At 39.7% G+C, this 16,796-nt stretch overlaps 2 protein-coding genes across 2 annotated transcripts; both read left to right on the top strand.

Annotated features, from left to right (window-relative positions):
• The first annotated feature begins 2,367 nt into the window (after positions 1–2,367).
• On the top strand, positions 2,368–13,963 carry LOC148037127 (uncharacterized). Its single transcript, XM_087677073.1, has 4 exons — positions 2,368–2,649; positions 5,281–5,415; positions 5,538–5,633; positions 13,894–13,963. The coding sequence occupies exons 1-4, from the start codon at positions 2,501–2,503 to the stop codon at positions 13,961–13,963; spliced, it is 450 nt and encodes a 149-aa protein (XP_087533199.1). The 5' UTR covers positions 2,368–2,500.
• LOC148037128 (uncharacterized) lies at positions 3,977–5,171 on the top strand. Its single transcript, XM_087677017.1, has 5 exons — positions 3,977–4,094; positions 4,190–4,408; positions 4,483–4,555; positions 4,660–4,726; positions 5,097–5,171. Exons 1-5 carry the CDS (start codon positions 3,977–3,979, stop codon positions 5,169–5,171), a joined length of 552 nt encoding a protein of 183 aa, XP_087533143.1.
• Positions 13,964–16,796: the final 2,833 nt, after the last annotated feature.

Genomic DNA, 16,796 nt, shown 5'->3' with positions numbered 1-16,796 from the left:
CTTCTTTATTAGGGTTATTAAGTCTCTCCTCAACTCTCTCCTCTCTTTCTCAACTCTCTCCTCTCTTTGCTCTCACTCTCTCTCCTCTCCCTCCCTCTCTCTCCCTTCTCTCCCTTCTCTCTTTCTCCCTTCTCTTTCTCTCTCTCTCCCTTCTCCCTTCTCTTTCTCCCTCTCTCCCTTCTCCCTTCTCTTTCTCCCTTCTCTTTCTCTCTCTCTCCCTTCTCTCTTTCTCCCTTCTCCCTTCTCTTTCTCTTTCTCCGTTCTTTCTCCCTTCTCCCTTCTCTTTCTCTTCTCTTTCTCCCTTCTCTTTCTCCCTTCTCCCTTCTCTCCCTCTCTCCGTCTCTCTCTCACGACGGTGCCCCACAACTCCTGCAGCTCCTACAGCTCCTACAGCTCTCACGACGGTGCCCCACAACGGCTTCGTATCCTGCGCGACTGTGCAACTCCTGTAGCTCCTGTAGCTCTCGCTTCGTTCCTGTAGCTCCTGTAGCTCTCGCTTCGTTCCTGTAACTCCTGTAGCTCCTGTAGCTCTCGCTCCTGTAGCTCACGACGGTGCCCCACAACAGCTTCATATCCTGCGCGACTGTCCGTAACTCCTGCAGCTCTCGCTTCGTTCGTAACTCCTGCAGCATCCGCGACGATCAACGGCTTCGTCCGTGGCCTCCCAATCAACGGCTTCGTCCGTGGCCTCGTCCGTGGCCTCCCAATCCGCGACAATCAACGGCTTCGTCCGTCCCAGGTAACACCTTGAGCCCCCCAATCGTCCGCGTCCACGCAGACGATGGGTGGGCTTAAGCTTGGTCATTTGCTTAAGCTTTGTCACGCTTCATCTTTTGGTCACGCTTTGTCACGCTTTGTCTTTTGGTCACGCTTCGTCTTTTGCCTTTTGGTCATGCTTAAGCTTTGTCACGCTTTAGCTTGTTAATGGTCATGCTTCGTGTGGGCTAAGCCATCGTGTGGGCCTCCAAGGTAACACCTTGAAGCCCCCCAATCATCCGCGTCCACGCGGACGATGGGTGGGCTTATGCCCCATGGCAACTGTCCCGTATGCCGTCCCATCATTTGGTTATGCCGTCCCGTCGTGTGGGCCTCCAAGGTAACACCTTGAAGCCCCCCAATCGTCCGCGTCCACGTGGACGATGGGTGGGCTTATGCCCCGTGGCAACCGTCCTGTATGCCGTCCCGTCATTTGGTATGCGCCGTCGTGTGGGCCTCCAAGGTAACACCTTGAAGCCCCCCAATCGTCCGCGTCCACGCGGACGATGGGTGGGCTTATGCCCCATGGCAACTGTCCCATATGCCGTCCCGTATGCCGTCCGGCGGGCCTCCAAGGTAAGAGATTGAACCCCCCATGGATACAAGCATGTGGCTTCGTCCCATATGCTTCGTGAGAATAAGGTAAGAGATTGAACCCCCCAATCGTCCGCGTCCGCGCGGACGATCCGTGGGCTTATGCACAAGCGTGTGGCTTCGTCCATGGCTTTGTCCCGTGACCTTAAAGAGATTGATTGTGTTGCTAATCTTAAAGAGATTGATTGTGTTGTTAATCTTAAAGAGGTTGATTGTGTATCTATTTGTAAGTGTGTAGAGAAAGTTATGGCACCTAAAAGAGTGCTTAGAAAGAGAAAGAAATGTGTGTCACCTCATAGTAGCCGTGAAGTCTGTATGAAGCTACGTTCAGGATGTGTTCCTGGGCGGATCTTAGAGCAAGAAGCATCATCGCGTTTGAGATCAGTGGACACTCCTTCAACAAAGAAAGGACATGGTCCAAAAAGATGTGTCTACATTGATGACGAAGCACAAGTGGATGGGGACTCCAATACAATTGACGGGGTTGCGGAGCACACAGGTAGTCACTTATGTGTCCATTTCATTTACATATGACGCTTTGTTCAGTGTTATGTATTAAATATGATTGGTTTAATGCTACTTTTTTTTATTTTTACTTATTAATATCTGCTCCTACAGAGACTAATGTGCAGCATGATAGTCTAGATGACAAAGAAGAGGTGAGTGGTGATAGTGATCAAAGGGAGAATGATGATGAAAAAGAAAAGAAGCACTCAAGGAACTTAGGCAAGCAAGTCTCTCTAGGACTGATGAAGGATGTGCTGAGTCAATTTTATATAAAAAAGAGGACGCTACCTCCTCTTGTGCCTCTTTGCAGATTAGTGGCTCATGAGGCAGTCAGATTTGCTACGGATGATGCCCAGTGGTTGATTCCTTCCTTTGATTCCACTGGTTATCTTGAGACTATGGGACACTTCCTTGTGTCAGTTGAAGGTCCGAGAGGGGAGACCATGTCTGTGACAGCTAGCAATCTAGATGAACGGGGTCCAATATGGTGTCAAAGAAATGAGGATTTTGAGAGGGCTCTTGGAAGAGAGTGGCAAGACCTTAAGGGTAAAAAGTTCTTGGTTTGGGATGGAAACCACAGGCTTAAAACGTGGTGGAAACGCATCAAGGAAAGTAAGTTGTCCACTATACATGCAAGTATTGAATGTTCGTATCCCATTCTTATGTTTGTTGGTTTTCAATTACAGAGTACTCCGACTGTGCTCACTACCATGTTAGTGTACGGTGCCAATTCATTGAGGTGCCCAAGGCAAAGGAAGCAGAGCTACTACTCGCACTAGACACCACCAACGCGTAAGTCTTCTTCCTTTAACTATGCTCCTCTTTGTAATATGTTACACTTACATTCTCATATTATGCTTTTGTTTGTTTTCAATAATATTGCCAGAGCTCATGTTACTCCAAATATTGCGCATGAGGTGTATATGTTTCAAAAGTTTGGTATTGCAAACAAAGACTCCATTCTAGATAGATTGAGTCCGGCCATGAGGAAGTGGGCTGAGGTTGAGATGAGTATAGAGGCAAGGTATTATCATGGTGTTGCTCCATGGTATAACTCTCCTTGCGGTTTAATATCTCAGCTTGTATGGAAGGTGATTTTCTTTCTATGGCTCACTTGTATGAGATGTGCTTTTCTATCTCTAATTTAGTTTTTTTTTGGAATGATAGGATGAATTTCATGTCTTCATCTCAAAAGAAACTGCTAAGCTTGAGGCTCTTGGTCTAAATGAGGTAGAGAGGAAGAAACGTTTGGAGAAGGCTACAAGGGTGGAAGAGGAGCGCCTTAAGGATAGGGGTTACAAATACCTATCCATTGCTAATCCCCAAAATGGTGATGAGTTCTTTAAGTTGTTATTTGGGGTAAAGTGGGATGATGCAAGCATGCTCAAGATCACAAGAGACAAGCTGTATTGTCTCACAAGCTCAAAAATCCCTGCGGAAAGGTAATTTGTATATATAACACAAGGTGTGTGTATGTGATGCTTTTTTCTTCAATGCTTTCTATTTGCGTATATTGTTGTGCATCACAGGAAAAAAATATTGTTGCATCTTATGAGTCTCACAAAGGCCAAAGACCCCCAATACCCGCATTTTGGTGATTATAAGCTCTTTCGGGTTTACATGAAGAAAGAGACATATTGGGCTCACTTGCATTCGGAGGCACTACTTCAGATTGATAGGATACAAGTAGAAGGTCCACAGCTACCAGATTCATTTGAGGAGTTCTTTAATCTTAACATGAAGAATCATGTCATGCAGGTTGACTCAATGCAGTGCATTCATATTGCTTTCTTAAGTTCTTTCTTAAAATGTATATGTGCTAATGTTAAGCGCTTGTGAAACTTGTGTAGGCTTTTGTACACCTCTTGGATGGAGTGAAATCTTCAGATGTTGCAGAGAAGATGCCAGAGCTTACGTTTTCAGCCAAACGTGTGATTTATAGGTTAGCATGCATTTTCATATTAGATTGTGTGTCTGATTTTCATATTAGATTGCATGCATTTGCTTGCGTAATTGGCAAGAATGTTGCAGGTGGATACTACAATGTGTAGAAGAGAAGAGGCTGGATGCAGCTCCGCAATTCACAAGAGAGTGGATTGATGTTCGTGACGAGAACACTATGTATTCTCCATCATTACGTGATAGAAAATTGACGGTATGGGAGGCAAGTGTTTGCCCTTGGTGGCTGGATTACCCTGTGGGGGTTATCCCTAAGCAAGAGAAAGATCTGCATGACAGTAAGTACTTCAATCTATGTAAACATCTTGTCACTTTTGTAGCAATAGTTTTTGTGCTCATGCATGGGAGTCTAAGGGTGAATGATACTATGTAGGATTCAAGGAGGGAGTTGATACTCATGAACCGCTTACCGCACCCACCACTGTAGAGGAGCAAGCAACCAAGGCTACCAAAGGTGCCACCCAGGGTACTCAAGGTAATCCAGGGAGAAAAAATGTGCCAGAGTCCTCTATGGCGCCCACCACCTCCTTTGTTGCAGATTCATCTCTTGGTCGAGAGAATTGGGAGAGGCGACCTATGACCCGTTTAGTAGGTGAGAAGTCTTATATTAACTTGAAATTCGTGTATGATTATTAAAAATAAATTACTTTGAGATAATTGTTGCAGGGTTCCAGTATCAAACATATGTCGATGCTCTATTAGTGGATGTGACCCAAATTGATAGATTTGCCCTTGATAGGTAGACATGACAACTACATATTGCAAGAACATCAATTTACATGTTGCATATAGCATTGCATCATTGGTTACTTTGCATTAATGACTATGTTGTTTTGTGTATAGCATCAACAAGTTTTTTGCAACACAAAAGATGCATCTTTATAGCAAAGATGGAGTTCCATGTCAAGAGGTGGCTCGATTGATATTTGCGGATTTTCCTACGAGCTTGCTTGTGGATGCTCTAGGTCCCATCCCATTGGGTAAGTTATGCTTTCTATCACACAAGGTTTACATCAAACTCACTTCTCATATATCATAATGCCAATGTTGTTTGTAGAGGGCATGACTATTCCCAAGTGGAACACGTTCTCAAAGGGTCTAGTTATGGGTTGTATGGACCTTGCTCGCGAGTATTTGGCCGACCAGGGATTCTTAGTCACTATGTGCTTAGTAGAGCATATAGGTGAGTTTATTACGGATGCGGCAAGGGTGGGGTTTGTGCTTCACCGCACTTGGACACTCATGTGTGACTCCAAGGCTTATCGACATCCCATTACTAGAGAGGCGGTAAGATAACAAAGTTGGATACGTTGAACGTACGGTTGTATGTTCTAAATAAAGTTTATGTTACATGATTTAAATAAAAACATGGATCACTTATTCTATTTCCACTCGTGAATAGGTACTTGATCTTACTGTGTGTCTTTGGCATCGTGCTGGTCATGTTGTGCCTTGCTACGACAGAGAGGCTGGGGAGAAGATTTCAGAGAGATTGTTTCCAGCGTATCGTAGCTACATGATGGATGATTGTGTCTTTCCCATGGACGTTGATGGTGTCATTGTCAGAGGCGGAGCAGAGAGGTCTCATCTTTTCTTTCGGTAAGTAGTCTTGCATGTTTTTGCTCTCAGGTTACCTTGTATGGTATTTTCATTGTTTCTACTTGCATGGCCGCAAAGATTCTGTATCTTGATTGGTGATATGTGATTGGTGATATGGTTAGGTGGTTACTAGCTACATTTACGAAACGCTACGACTATGTTTTGGATGTGTTTGCGGGGTGTGGTGGTTTGGCGCGGGCCAGTGCAGAGGAGATGAGGCATTGCATGTGTCTAGAAATAGATGATGTGCTCTATGGGGAGTGTTTGTCCACCATAGTGTGTGGACCGGTACCATGCTGAGAGAGAGTGTGTTTTTTTTTTCGAGAGACTCTAGACATTTCATTTTGTTACTACTTTTATATATATGTTTATTATACACTTCGTCATGTGACTATGCCCGATTTTGTCTAAGAGATTACATGCATTGGGATCTTTGATTTGTTTTTAGGAAGAGTGTACCTTGCAACTATTTGACACGAATATATTTTACTAGTTTTCCGTTGGTTTTGTTTTCTTGATGTGTGTTCATGTAAATGCAATGTGTAGTAAGACTATTTATATGCAGAATGAATATGTTGCACGAAAAAGCTCGAAAAAAAGAGATTGATTAGAAAAGAACGAAAATGAAAGCCCGCAAAAATAAAATCCCCGTTGTTGGAGGGGGATTTTATTTTTCAAAGAAACATGACACTACAAAGAATTTAGACCATAGATGGCTAGATTGATGCATTTTTTGAACTAGAAAAGACTTATAGGCATGTCCATAATCATGATTAAAAATCTATCTCAAGAGACCCTCATCCAAAAACACAGTTATTTCATGTCATATAAGGATGATATTTTATGCTTTTAAATTTCATGGTATGTTAAACACACTAGATACTAGTTTCAAAAAACAAGGAGCTACAGGTTACAGAACTTTAGCCACTGTTCTACAACCAACATGCTTGAGTTCTGCCCCTTGCTTTTTCTGGTCCCTTGTTACTAAAATCCTTAGGCTTGGACTAATAAACAAGTTAGCAAAGTTAGGAAAGAATTATCATGTTTTCGTAAATACCTAAGCCATAATGAACCTAAACAATGTGGCTCCTACTCTAGAAATACACAAACTGCATCCTCATGGCTTAGCATGTGGAGTGTGTGAGTGAGTGAGTCAGTGAGTGAGTGGGAAACAAAGCAATAATAATAAGGAATAAAACAAAATAAATATTAGTTTTAGATAACACATAGTATACCTTCTTACATGTTGAATCTAGACCCATGTGCTCAATGTATTATGATGGAGAGAAAAGACATTCTCTTTCCCTACTCATGTTGAGTTCTAATGCATCATCCTCCCACCTATGCCTTCACTATATTTATCTCACTTGTTAACCCTCTTCAAGGTCAATCATCAATGATGCCAGGAGGCATATTCCACGGTGGATTCCGTGAGACCACGATGGATTTTGTAAAACTATTTTTCGGGGCTCGTACACAAGGTGGATTCCTTGTGCAAGAAGTTGACGAGGACGCCTGTCCTTTTTGAGTGTCATGTTAATTTAATGGGCACGTGGGTGACTCCACAGCGGGTGATTCCACAAAATACATATTTAAATTAATGGACGTTTATGAGTTTAGAGTGCACTCGTATTAAATTAAGGTTAGGACAGAGTTCCAACCTATTTATTTATTTTGTACCTGAAGACTGCTAGGTATTCACTTTTGTCAGTTTAATTTTATTATTTTCTAACAATTGTGAATGTTTCAATTGATGTGTAGAGCAGGCGATGGTGGCGTTGGGAAGCATTGGGCGATAGCGTGTATTCAAATTATCTATAAAAAATTATCATTTTTTATGGGCACGCATCTTATTATTAAAGGCGTGGCGTTAATATTTATTTAGGTGTGCTTGTTGAAGCGCTTGACAAATATTTATTATTTTGTATGCGCATAGGCGCGCAGTTTAAATATTTCATTATTGGACACTGTATTTGGGTACATCCCGACTTTTGGGGTGCCCAGTCGCTTTATTCTTTATTTGGACAAAAGCAAACACAAAAGCTAAATCATGCTTATTGTAAAATTGGGCCATTTTTTAAGCTTTGAGATGAATAAATTTATAAATACATGCCTTGTGAAGCGCTCACACAAGGCATGGGGGGAGATTGTACCCAATTTGTCTCGTTTCTTCATGTCGTGCAAGTCTATCTTCTTGCTTTTTGAGCTAAAGTAGAGTTCTTTTATTCTTGGGGACCTTTCGACGTTCGATACACAGGCATCCAGCATCCAATCTGTACACCTGTGGTATTAGAGCAAAGTTGAGATCAAGGCTTCCAATTGCTTACCATCTCGCATGAAGGCAAGGCTCCTAGAATGAACAAGCTCTATAGTCAGTCGCCAATACCAGCGTATTCCTGGCAGTGAAGAACCCCCTATTGTGTTGTTTGATCGCAAAGGACCACTCTTTAACAATGGAGGACCACTTCCAAAGCTCCTTCATCAATATGTTTTTTCTCAAAGTTAGCAGAGAAGAGAGATAAGTCAATTGAAGTTTAAAAGCTTAATAAGCTTTAAAAAAGAAGCTTAAGGCCCTAACTTTTAGTGGTTGCGATGAAAGTATACACTAATTGTCACCGAATCTAACGTCAACATACTCCCATCCCCTGTGTGCTAGCAAACGAATAGTTAAAGCTTTTCTTTAAAAAGCTTAAGGTTAAGCTTTACTAAAGCTTAAAGACCTTACTCTTAAATCTTCTTCTTAGTGGGCATTCACACCAAACTCTTCCCGAACTACTATCGAAAGCTTTAGCAAGTCCTTGTTCGTACCTGTACTCTGACAGAGCCAATTTCCAGCAAACAAATTGCTATACGCAGTCTACACGGACAAAGTATTCGTTGGAATAAGGACTTCATCAATTTTTGTATTCGTTCTTTTTTTAAAAGATTGCAAAAAGCTATACAAAAAAAAAAGCAAGTCTTGTAAACCCAACTTTGAGCTACGCTCATCCCGCTAACAAGGTTTCGAGTGTGTGAGGTTCTTTGGGATTTCGCAGGATGTCCAATCAAAATATGGAAGATTTAATGGCCGAAGGTGATTTATCGAAACCAACGGTGGAGCAAAAATTGGACGTAGTTATGATGCAACTTCAAGAGGAATGAAGAGAACGTCAAAGGTCACCGACAGTTCACTTTAAGGAGGTCGGATTTCACACCTGGCAGACCTGCGTCAAGCTTATCCTAATGAAGAAGGGTCTCTAGGCCATCACAAGTGGCAAAGAAAAGAAGCCTCGTGAGGTGGATCTTGCAGCCACTTGGCAAAAGTTTGATGACAAGGCTCAGGCCATTATCAAACTGGAGCTAGACGACAACTACATCCACCATGTGGATAACTATGTGACCTCACATGATACATGGAAGAGACTTGGCACCTTATTTGGTCCAGAGTCTAAGTCGTCAAAGTATGGTCTCTTGATTGAATTTTTCAAGATTGACATGAAGTTGACAACTATTTTTTGACTCCAAGAAGTGCTTAAAAATAGCCAAAAAATTCAAATTTCAAGGGAAAAATAGGCGCCGTCGAAGGCGGCAGGTGCAATCAGTACGATTTCAAGCGGCAAGCCCCAAAAGTGCTTTAAAGATCCATCAAGTGACGATTGGGGAATTTTCATAATTTTTTCGACTATTGTATGCAAGCTCAATTGGCTACTCTTCAACAATCTACTGTCGAACAAGATGGACCGCAACCCGAAGATGTTATACGACGTACGATCGATGCGACACTCAAAGCACAATCTATCAAGAAAGAAGCCAAGATAAGTAAAAGAGATTTCAAATTCCATACTTTTAATAGATTACGTGACGGAAAGAGTGTTCTTGGTTTTATCAATCAGTTTGATGATTATTTCCATGAAGAACAGTATGCCGAAAAAGACAAACTCAAGTGTGTCACTCACCATTTAGTGGTGGGTAGAGCATCGTTATGGTGGACTATTGTCCACAAAAGTATTGATTGTCCTACTACTTGGGAGGCTTTTCAAAAGAAATTTTTACAGAATTTTCTTCCACCTCAATTCCACGAAAAAGTGATCAAACAGTGGGATCTTCTGCAAAAAAGAGATTGTGAGCCTATTTCACAATATACTGAGGGTTTCTGGAACACCTTATTGCAACTTTGAATGCTCAAAGATGTACCTGAGGCAATCCACAAGTGCAGGTTTATGTCTTGCTTGGTCACTTCTATGCGGAGGTGAATATGTTCAAGCCAACGGCTCTGGAGGATGCAATATCTTTTGCCCATGATGCTAAAGACAAAATTCGAGGACGAGAGAAGCGACCACAATAATTCCCAACTAATGGTAACTTTGGTACAAAGCAATTCAATTATAACTTTCGAAGATTCAATCAAAACCGCTTTGTTCTATTTTCTTTTCGTAAATCCTAGACACGACTCGCTGCTTTACCATCAAACACAAATCCAAATCCTAAGCCATCTTTCTAGCCAAATTCCAACATACCTAAACTCCCAGCTATTACCAATAATGTTTTCAAAGCCAAAGCCATAGTCTGCTACAAATGTAATCAACCTAGACATCTAGCGGTGAATTGTCAATCTAAAAAGCCAACTATTCACATCAACTACTTGGGAGCGACTGAAGATGAAGACCATGAAGAAATGCCAGATTTTACAGAAGACGATGATGATATCGGTACTACTTAAGATACTTTACCAGGTATGCCAAATCCTCATTCTTTATTAACGATGAAATGTCTTGTGCATGGTAAAGAAAAGATTGTTTTGTATGATGATGGGAGCACACATGATTTTATTTCTGTAAAATTGGTCAAAGAATTGAATTTACATATTATTCCAACTCATTATCACATAAAGGTTGTATTCTTAGGTACTAGAAACACTAGTACACAAGAAGTTCATGACTTAGAAAATAAAATTGATGATTATATTGAGCGCAAAAATTTCTTGGTTGTGCCTTTTCAATCTACCGAATTCTTTTAGGAATGCCTTGGCGTCATAAATATAATCCCGATATAGATTATTCAACACATTTAATGAAGATTCATTCTAATGGGAAACAAACCACATTACATGGTGCACACACTTTAGATAATTTTTCATTGCTTAGTCACACACAAGCTAAATATGCATTAAGAAAAGGTAGCAAATCATATTTAGTATGGGTGAATGAAATTGAAGATAAGGAAAATCAGATGCATCCTAGACACGCACAATTTCTTTCACAATTTAAAGATTGTTTTGTTGCTGACTTACTAAGTGGCTTACCACCTACACGTCCTAAAGATCATAAAATAGACTTAATTCATGGTCCACAACCACCATGTAAAGCACCTTATAGACATAATCAAATTGAATAGAAAAAATTTCAAACCCAAGTTGAAGAATTGTTAACCCAAGGACTCATTAGGCCCAGTAGTTCTCCTTTTGCTAAACCTGTCCTGTTAGTCAAGAAGAAAAATAACACCTATAGGCTATGCATTGATTATCGTGCCCTAAACAAGATTACTGTCAAGAATAGATATCCAATTCCTAGGGTAGACGATCTCATGGATAAACTACAAGGGGCCACAATATTTAGTAAGATAGATCTTAAATCTAGATATCATCAAGTACGACTGGATACACCTGATATTTTCAAAACTGCATTTAGAACTCAATTTGGTCATTATGAATTCCTTGTTATGCCTTTTGGTTTAACTAATGCACCAACCAAATTCAGTTGTATGATGAATCGCATATTTTTGAAGCATCAGCATTATGTAATTGTTTTCTTTCATGACATATTGATTTTCAGTAAGAATGAGAATGAGAATTATGAACATTTATCTTTGGTTTTCAAATTATTGAAAGAGAATCAATTATATGCTAATCCTGAAAAGAGTGAATTTTTTCAAACCCAAATTGAATACTTAGGACATATTGTTTCTTCTGATGCTATTAATATTGATTCTAAAAGGATAGAAGCAATTTTGAATTGACCGATACCTAAAAATGTGTATGAATTACATTCTTTCTTAGGTCTTGCTAGCTTTTACGGAAAATTTGTGAGAAATTTTTCATTGCTTGCATTGCCTTTGACAAAATTATTAAACAAAGGTATTGTGTATCATTGGTTCGATAATCAGCAAAAGTCTTTTGATTTATTGAAACATGCCTTAATACATGTCCCTGTATTGCAATTACCTGACTTTAATAGACCATTCTTCCTAGTAGTCACTGATGCTAGTGGATCTGGAATAGGAGCTGTCCTTATGTATGATACACATCCCATAGCCTACTCTAGCTGCAAATGTAAACCATCTGAACTCAAGTATTCTACCTATGATAAGGAATTGTTAGCTCTAGTACAAGCTTTACGTCAATGGAAACACTATTTAATGGGATCTGAATTCATGATCAAAATTGACCAACAAAGTATCAAACATCTCCTTAGTCAGCCACCAATCTCTAACCATCATATTAAATGGGCTGCTTTTATTCAAAGTTTTTATCCACTTATCCAATATCAACCTGGAAAAGAGAATGTTGTTGCCGATGCCTTAAGTAGAAGACCAAGTATCCATAACATCTCTATTATATCTTTTGATTCCCTTATCCCTATGAAAGATACCTATGATCAAGACCCCAGTTTTCAAGCTGATTGGAATAAATTAGTTGCAAATAAGTGGATTCCAATAGATTCATTGTCTTATTCTGATGGATTTATGTTTTATGAGAAAAGGTTGTGTGTAACTATTCCATTTAGATCATTTGTGTTGCACGAAATTCATTGTCCCCTATATCAAGGTCATATAGGTATTATTTCTACTTTACGTATATCGATTGAAGATTTTTACTGGCCATAGATGGAATCTGATGTTTCTAACTTTGTATCTAAGTGTTTAATTTGTCAAAGAGTTAAGCAACACCATGGTAAGCAATATGGTTTATTAATGCCTTTACCGATTCCTAAACAACCATGGAAACATATTTCAATGGATTTTATAGATGGTTTGCCTAACACCCAAGCTAATCATGATATGATTTGGTCTATTGTAAATCGATTTAGCAAACAAGCATATTTCCTTCCATGCAAGAAAACATCAACTGCATCTCAAGCTACTCAATTGTTTTTTAGAACTATTTTCACTAACCATGGTTTGCCAAAAGTTATTATTTCTAATCATGATTCTAGATTTTGCAATAATTTTTGGACTACTTTGTTTGCTAATTTGGTTTCAAATATTGATTTCTCATCTGCATTTCATTTGCAATAATTTTTGGACTACTTTGTTTCCACCCTAGGGGTATGATGCCACGAGGCATATTCCACGGTGGATTTCATGAGGTTTTGCGGTGGATTCCATAAAACTATTTGCCAAGGCTCGTACACAAGGTGGATTCCTTGTGCGAGAAGTTGACGGGGTCGCTTGTCCTTTTCATGTGTCATGTTAATTTAATGTGCACATGGGTGACTCCACAGTGGGTGATTCCACAAAATACATATTTAAATTAATGGGGGTTTATGAGTTTAGAGTGCACTCGTATTAAATTGAGGTTAGGACATAGTTCCAACCTATTTATTTATTTTTTAGCTAAAAACAGCTAGATATTCACTTTTTTCAGTTTAATTTTACTATTTTTTAACAATTGTGAATGCTTCAGTTGATGTGTAGAGCAGGCGGCGGTGTCGTCGTGTTAAGGGCTGAAGGTCTACCACCGAGGCTTAGTGCAGAAGAGGAGTATGGGATTCAAATTTCAAGAAGGGGAAATAGGATCCAGGATTTAGAAATGATTTAGATACGGAAGAAGAATTCAAGCTTTTTCTCTATGTATTTAGCATACATGAATGGAAGAAATAACTCTATCTTGATTACATCAAATTCCTTTATAACATAAAGGATACTTTTAGATTCTCAATCCAAATATGAATATCAAATGCAAGCTCTAATGACTTTGATTTCGAGTACATAAATGGATTTCAACTCTAGGAAACAAGTACTATGTTGGTAGACATCAAATACATTTAAGATTTGGGCCAATGGTACATGAAATACATTGGAGGAGCATAATTTTAGCTTTAGCCCTGCTCTAAAACAGAAAATTCTAGCCCATAATCAAGCTCAAAATGAGTGCATAAACTCATGAAGAAGCTCCTCTAATCATTAATGAATAAAGTCCTGATGAAAAGATGCCATTTTCTTCCATTACAACCACATAAATCTCTTGTTTGCTCATAAAAATGGACAAGAACAGTGGGCTGCCCTGTTCTGGTTATTTCAGCCCATAACAGCCCATACACCTTCAAAATCCTCACCCTTTGCTTGCCCCAAAGTCACTCAAGTACTTGGGTACAAGTCGGGCTTCATTGGACCAAGAATGAGGTAGACAAAATGAGAGAAGTCGTGCCTAAGAGCAGGCTGAATCCTTTTCTCTCAGATTTTCCCCTTTTATAGACTGTCATAACATGCATTTTTTTTCAGGCCAAATGGACAGATAAGTGGAGCTCTCACCATGTTTACATCTTCATCTTCTGGTCCTGTTGATCTCTAGTTTGCATGCTCCAAAGCATGCACCATAGCTCCAGCCCTTTCCCAGTTGCAATCAGGCTATGTGGCCCGCATTTTGCGCCAAAAAATGCGGGCTGCTCCCTGCTCAGGCCCAGGTCACTTTTTGACCTACTCAGGTCACTTGTTGGTCACTTTAGTCTATTACTTCAGGTCCCCTGTGAACCTAGTGGACTTTTGGTAACTTTTGGCATTTTTCTTGAGTTCTGACCATATTTTTGTACTTGAATCAATGTGATTTATCCTGTAGACTATCATTTACTTCTAGCTGACCAAGTTGTAGGTTCCCATATAATTATTTTTCATCAATATACATGGTACAATTGAAAATTATATGCTAAATACAAAAGAACATATGTAACTAAGTTGGTTATTGGGTAATAATTGCTGAATTTTGTATGCAAATTCCTCATATAACTCCCAGTGAAGTTCTTCTGTGTTCATAAGAATCCCATGATTTATATTACGAATAGTAAACTCTTTGACTTTCACCCCCTCCTAACCTGCACATCCTCCGGCATGTGCCATTTCATAAGATTACAGGTTAAGGAGGGTCTTTTTCTGATATATCTTCATCTTCATCCTCTAAGTCTTTTTCTTCCTGCTTGTCTTCAAGTAGAGGGCTCATATCTAAGTCATCAAGCTTATAAGTTGAAGATTCTCTTCGTTTGAAGAGCTTGATTCGTTTCCCGGCTATTGGTATTTTTATCATGGTCCCATCCATTTCAGCCAAAGAGTAAGTAGCATTATTATGTACTACTTTTACAACATATGGTCCAAACCACCCATCCATTTCAGCCAAAGAGTAAGTAGCATTATTATGTACTATTTTTACAACATATGGTCCAAACCATCGCTTGGCTAACTTCCTATGAGCACTATATTGATTGTCCAGGCTACTATCATAGACAAGTACCCAATCATTCTCTTGAATAGCTCTTGGACGGAGTCGATGATGCTTGTCAAACCTCTTCTTATTATTTAATCTTGCTATTTTCAGCCTTTCAATGGCTATCTTGACATCTTCTGGCCTTCTTTCAAGTTGCCTTATGTGTAGAGTCAGCAATTCTTCTCTATTCATGCCTTCATCCCAATGTAAGATACTCCATGTGACAATGGACTCTTCAATAGGCATGATAGGTGGCTGTCCATATATTTCAGCCGGCATATAACCTGTTACGGTACTATGGGTAGTTCTATCAGCCCATAATGCGAATGGTAGCATTCTAGGCCATTCCCTCATCTTTCCTTTGCATGATTTTGCTAAAGCTTTAAGAATTGGTTGGTGACCTCTTTCACTCTTACCATTGCCTTCAGGGTTGTAGGCTGAAGTAAGAGATAGCTTAATTCCCAATTGAGTAAAGAAATGGCGAGCCTCATCAGCATCCAATTCTCCTCTATCAGCAGTTACTTTGGCAACACATCCATACCTGCAAAATACTTCTTCAAGTAAAAATCTACAAACAGCTTGAGTAGACTTTGTTGTCAAGGCTTTCCCTTCCACTTGATTTGTGAGATCTTCTCTAGCAAGTACTAGATATCTCATGTTCCAAAATCCTGTAGGCATGGTTACTAAATCAATAATCCATCTATAGTGAATGGATAAAAGATAAGTATGCTGAAGCCCATCTCTATGCTTTACCATAGAGTACATTTGACAAGCATGACAAGACTCAACAAAATGCTCAATGTCTTTATACATGTTTTGCCACCAAAATTTCTCTTTTATTTTGGCAAAAGTGCCCCATATGCCTCTATGACTAGCCAATAGGCTTTCATGAAATTCTTGTATGACCTGTCTTTGAGTCTTTTTGTCTCCTAAGACACGAACAGGTGCTCTTCCTTTCTTTTTCGCATGCCTCCAAAGGTAACCATCTTTAAGAAAAAAGCCCTAAGCTTTTCTCTTAATTCTCTTGAATTCTTCATTAGACCAATCTTCCTTCTTTGTCATAGTGCTCAAAAATTGGCCAATTTTTAGCCAATCATCTGTATAATATTCTTCTTTAAAGTGTGAACAAACCATAACAAAACATTAAGCATATTGTCTACTAGCTGCCCACTGTCCTCCTTGGTTGTTTCATCCTTCCTTGCTGATGTAAAATTTGTTTTAGTAGCTGAACCTATTGTACTTGCTGTAATTATTATTGTACCTACATTTTTGACTGCTGAATCAACATTAGATTCAGATGTACTTGCTGTTTTCAGATTTGTACCTGCATTTACAGCATCATTTATAGACTCTGATTCTTCTTCATCCATCATTTCTTCTTCATCCTTATATCTGGCACGCGAAAGCATGTCAGCAACTGGATTATCTCTTCCTGCAATATGTTTCAAATCAGGATTTAAGGATTTAATATAGGCTATCCACCTTAGCATGGCTATGTCGGGGGTGGAACAGTTGGCAATCATGCCCAAGAGTGGAAGGCAATCTGTTTGAACTATTACATGTGCACCCATGAAGTACTCCCTATCACATTTCAATGCAGTTACTATTCCCCAAAGTTCTCTTTTAATTTGAGCATACCTTCTTTGTCGTTCATTAAGAACCTTCGCTCCAAAGCGGATTTCATATCTGTTGCCTTCAAGGTTGTCTTGACTGTTAGATATGATCAATGCCCCACCCTCATTAGGTGCTACCAATGATCCATGGTGTTCAAAGTTGTAAGGCCCCCATTATGAGGAGAAGCCAAGTGTGAGCCCGGACGTTGGTGGAGTCCTGACTTGTATATCAGATGAGGTCTATGTGACCGGATGGCAAAAAGGTGACCATTGTGGGTCTAATCTTTGGGTTAGACGGAGTGGTTAAGCAAAACGGA

Source organism: Lygodium microphyllum, chromosome 4, assembly GCF_053477565.2.
Source record: "Lygodium microphyllum isolate KBCC chromosome 4, Lygodium_microphyllum_v1.1.10, whole genome shotgun sequence".
Classification (NCBI taxonomy): Eukaryota; Viridiplantae; Streptophyta; class Polypodiopsida; order Schizaeales; family Lygodiaceae; genus Lygodium; species Lygodium microphyllum.
The sequence above is the reverse complement of the archived record's forward strand: the minus strand, read 5'-3'. Positions and strand labels throughout refer to the sequence as shown.

Excerpts from the sequence above, each read along its gene's own strand:
- LOC148037127 (XM_087677073.1), top strand. The coding sequence starts at position 2,501 with ATGTTCGTATCCCATTCTTATGTTTGTTGGTTTTCAATTACAGAGTAC. Across the intron at positions 5,416-5,537 it reads AGGTCTCATCTTTTCTTTCG|GTGGTTACTAGCTACATTTA; the intron begins GTAAGTAGTCTT and ends TGATATGGTTAG. Across the intron at positions 5,634-13,893 it reads GCCAGTGCAGAGGAGATGAG|GCCAAATGGACAGATAAGTG; the intron begins GCATTGCATGTG and ends ATTTTTTTTCAG.
- LOC148037128 (XM_087677017.1), top strand. The coding sequence starts at position 3,977 with ATGTATTCTCCATCATTACGTGATAGAAAATTGACGGTATGGGAGGCA. Across the intron at positions 4,409-4,482 it reads ACCTATGACCCGTTTAGTAG|GGTTCCAGTATCAAACATAT; the intron begins GTGAGAAGTCTT and ends TAATTGTTGCAG. Across the intron at positions 4,727-5,096 it reads ATGGAGTTCCATGTCAAGAG|AGAGGCGGTAAGATAACAAA; the intron begins GTGGCTCGATTG and ends TCCCATTACTAG.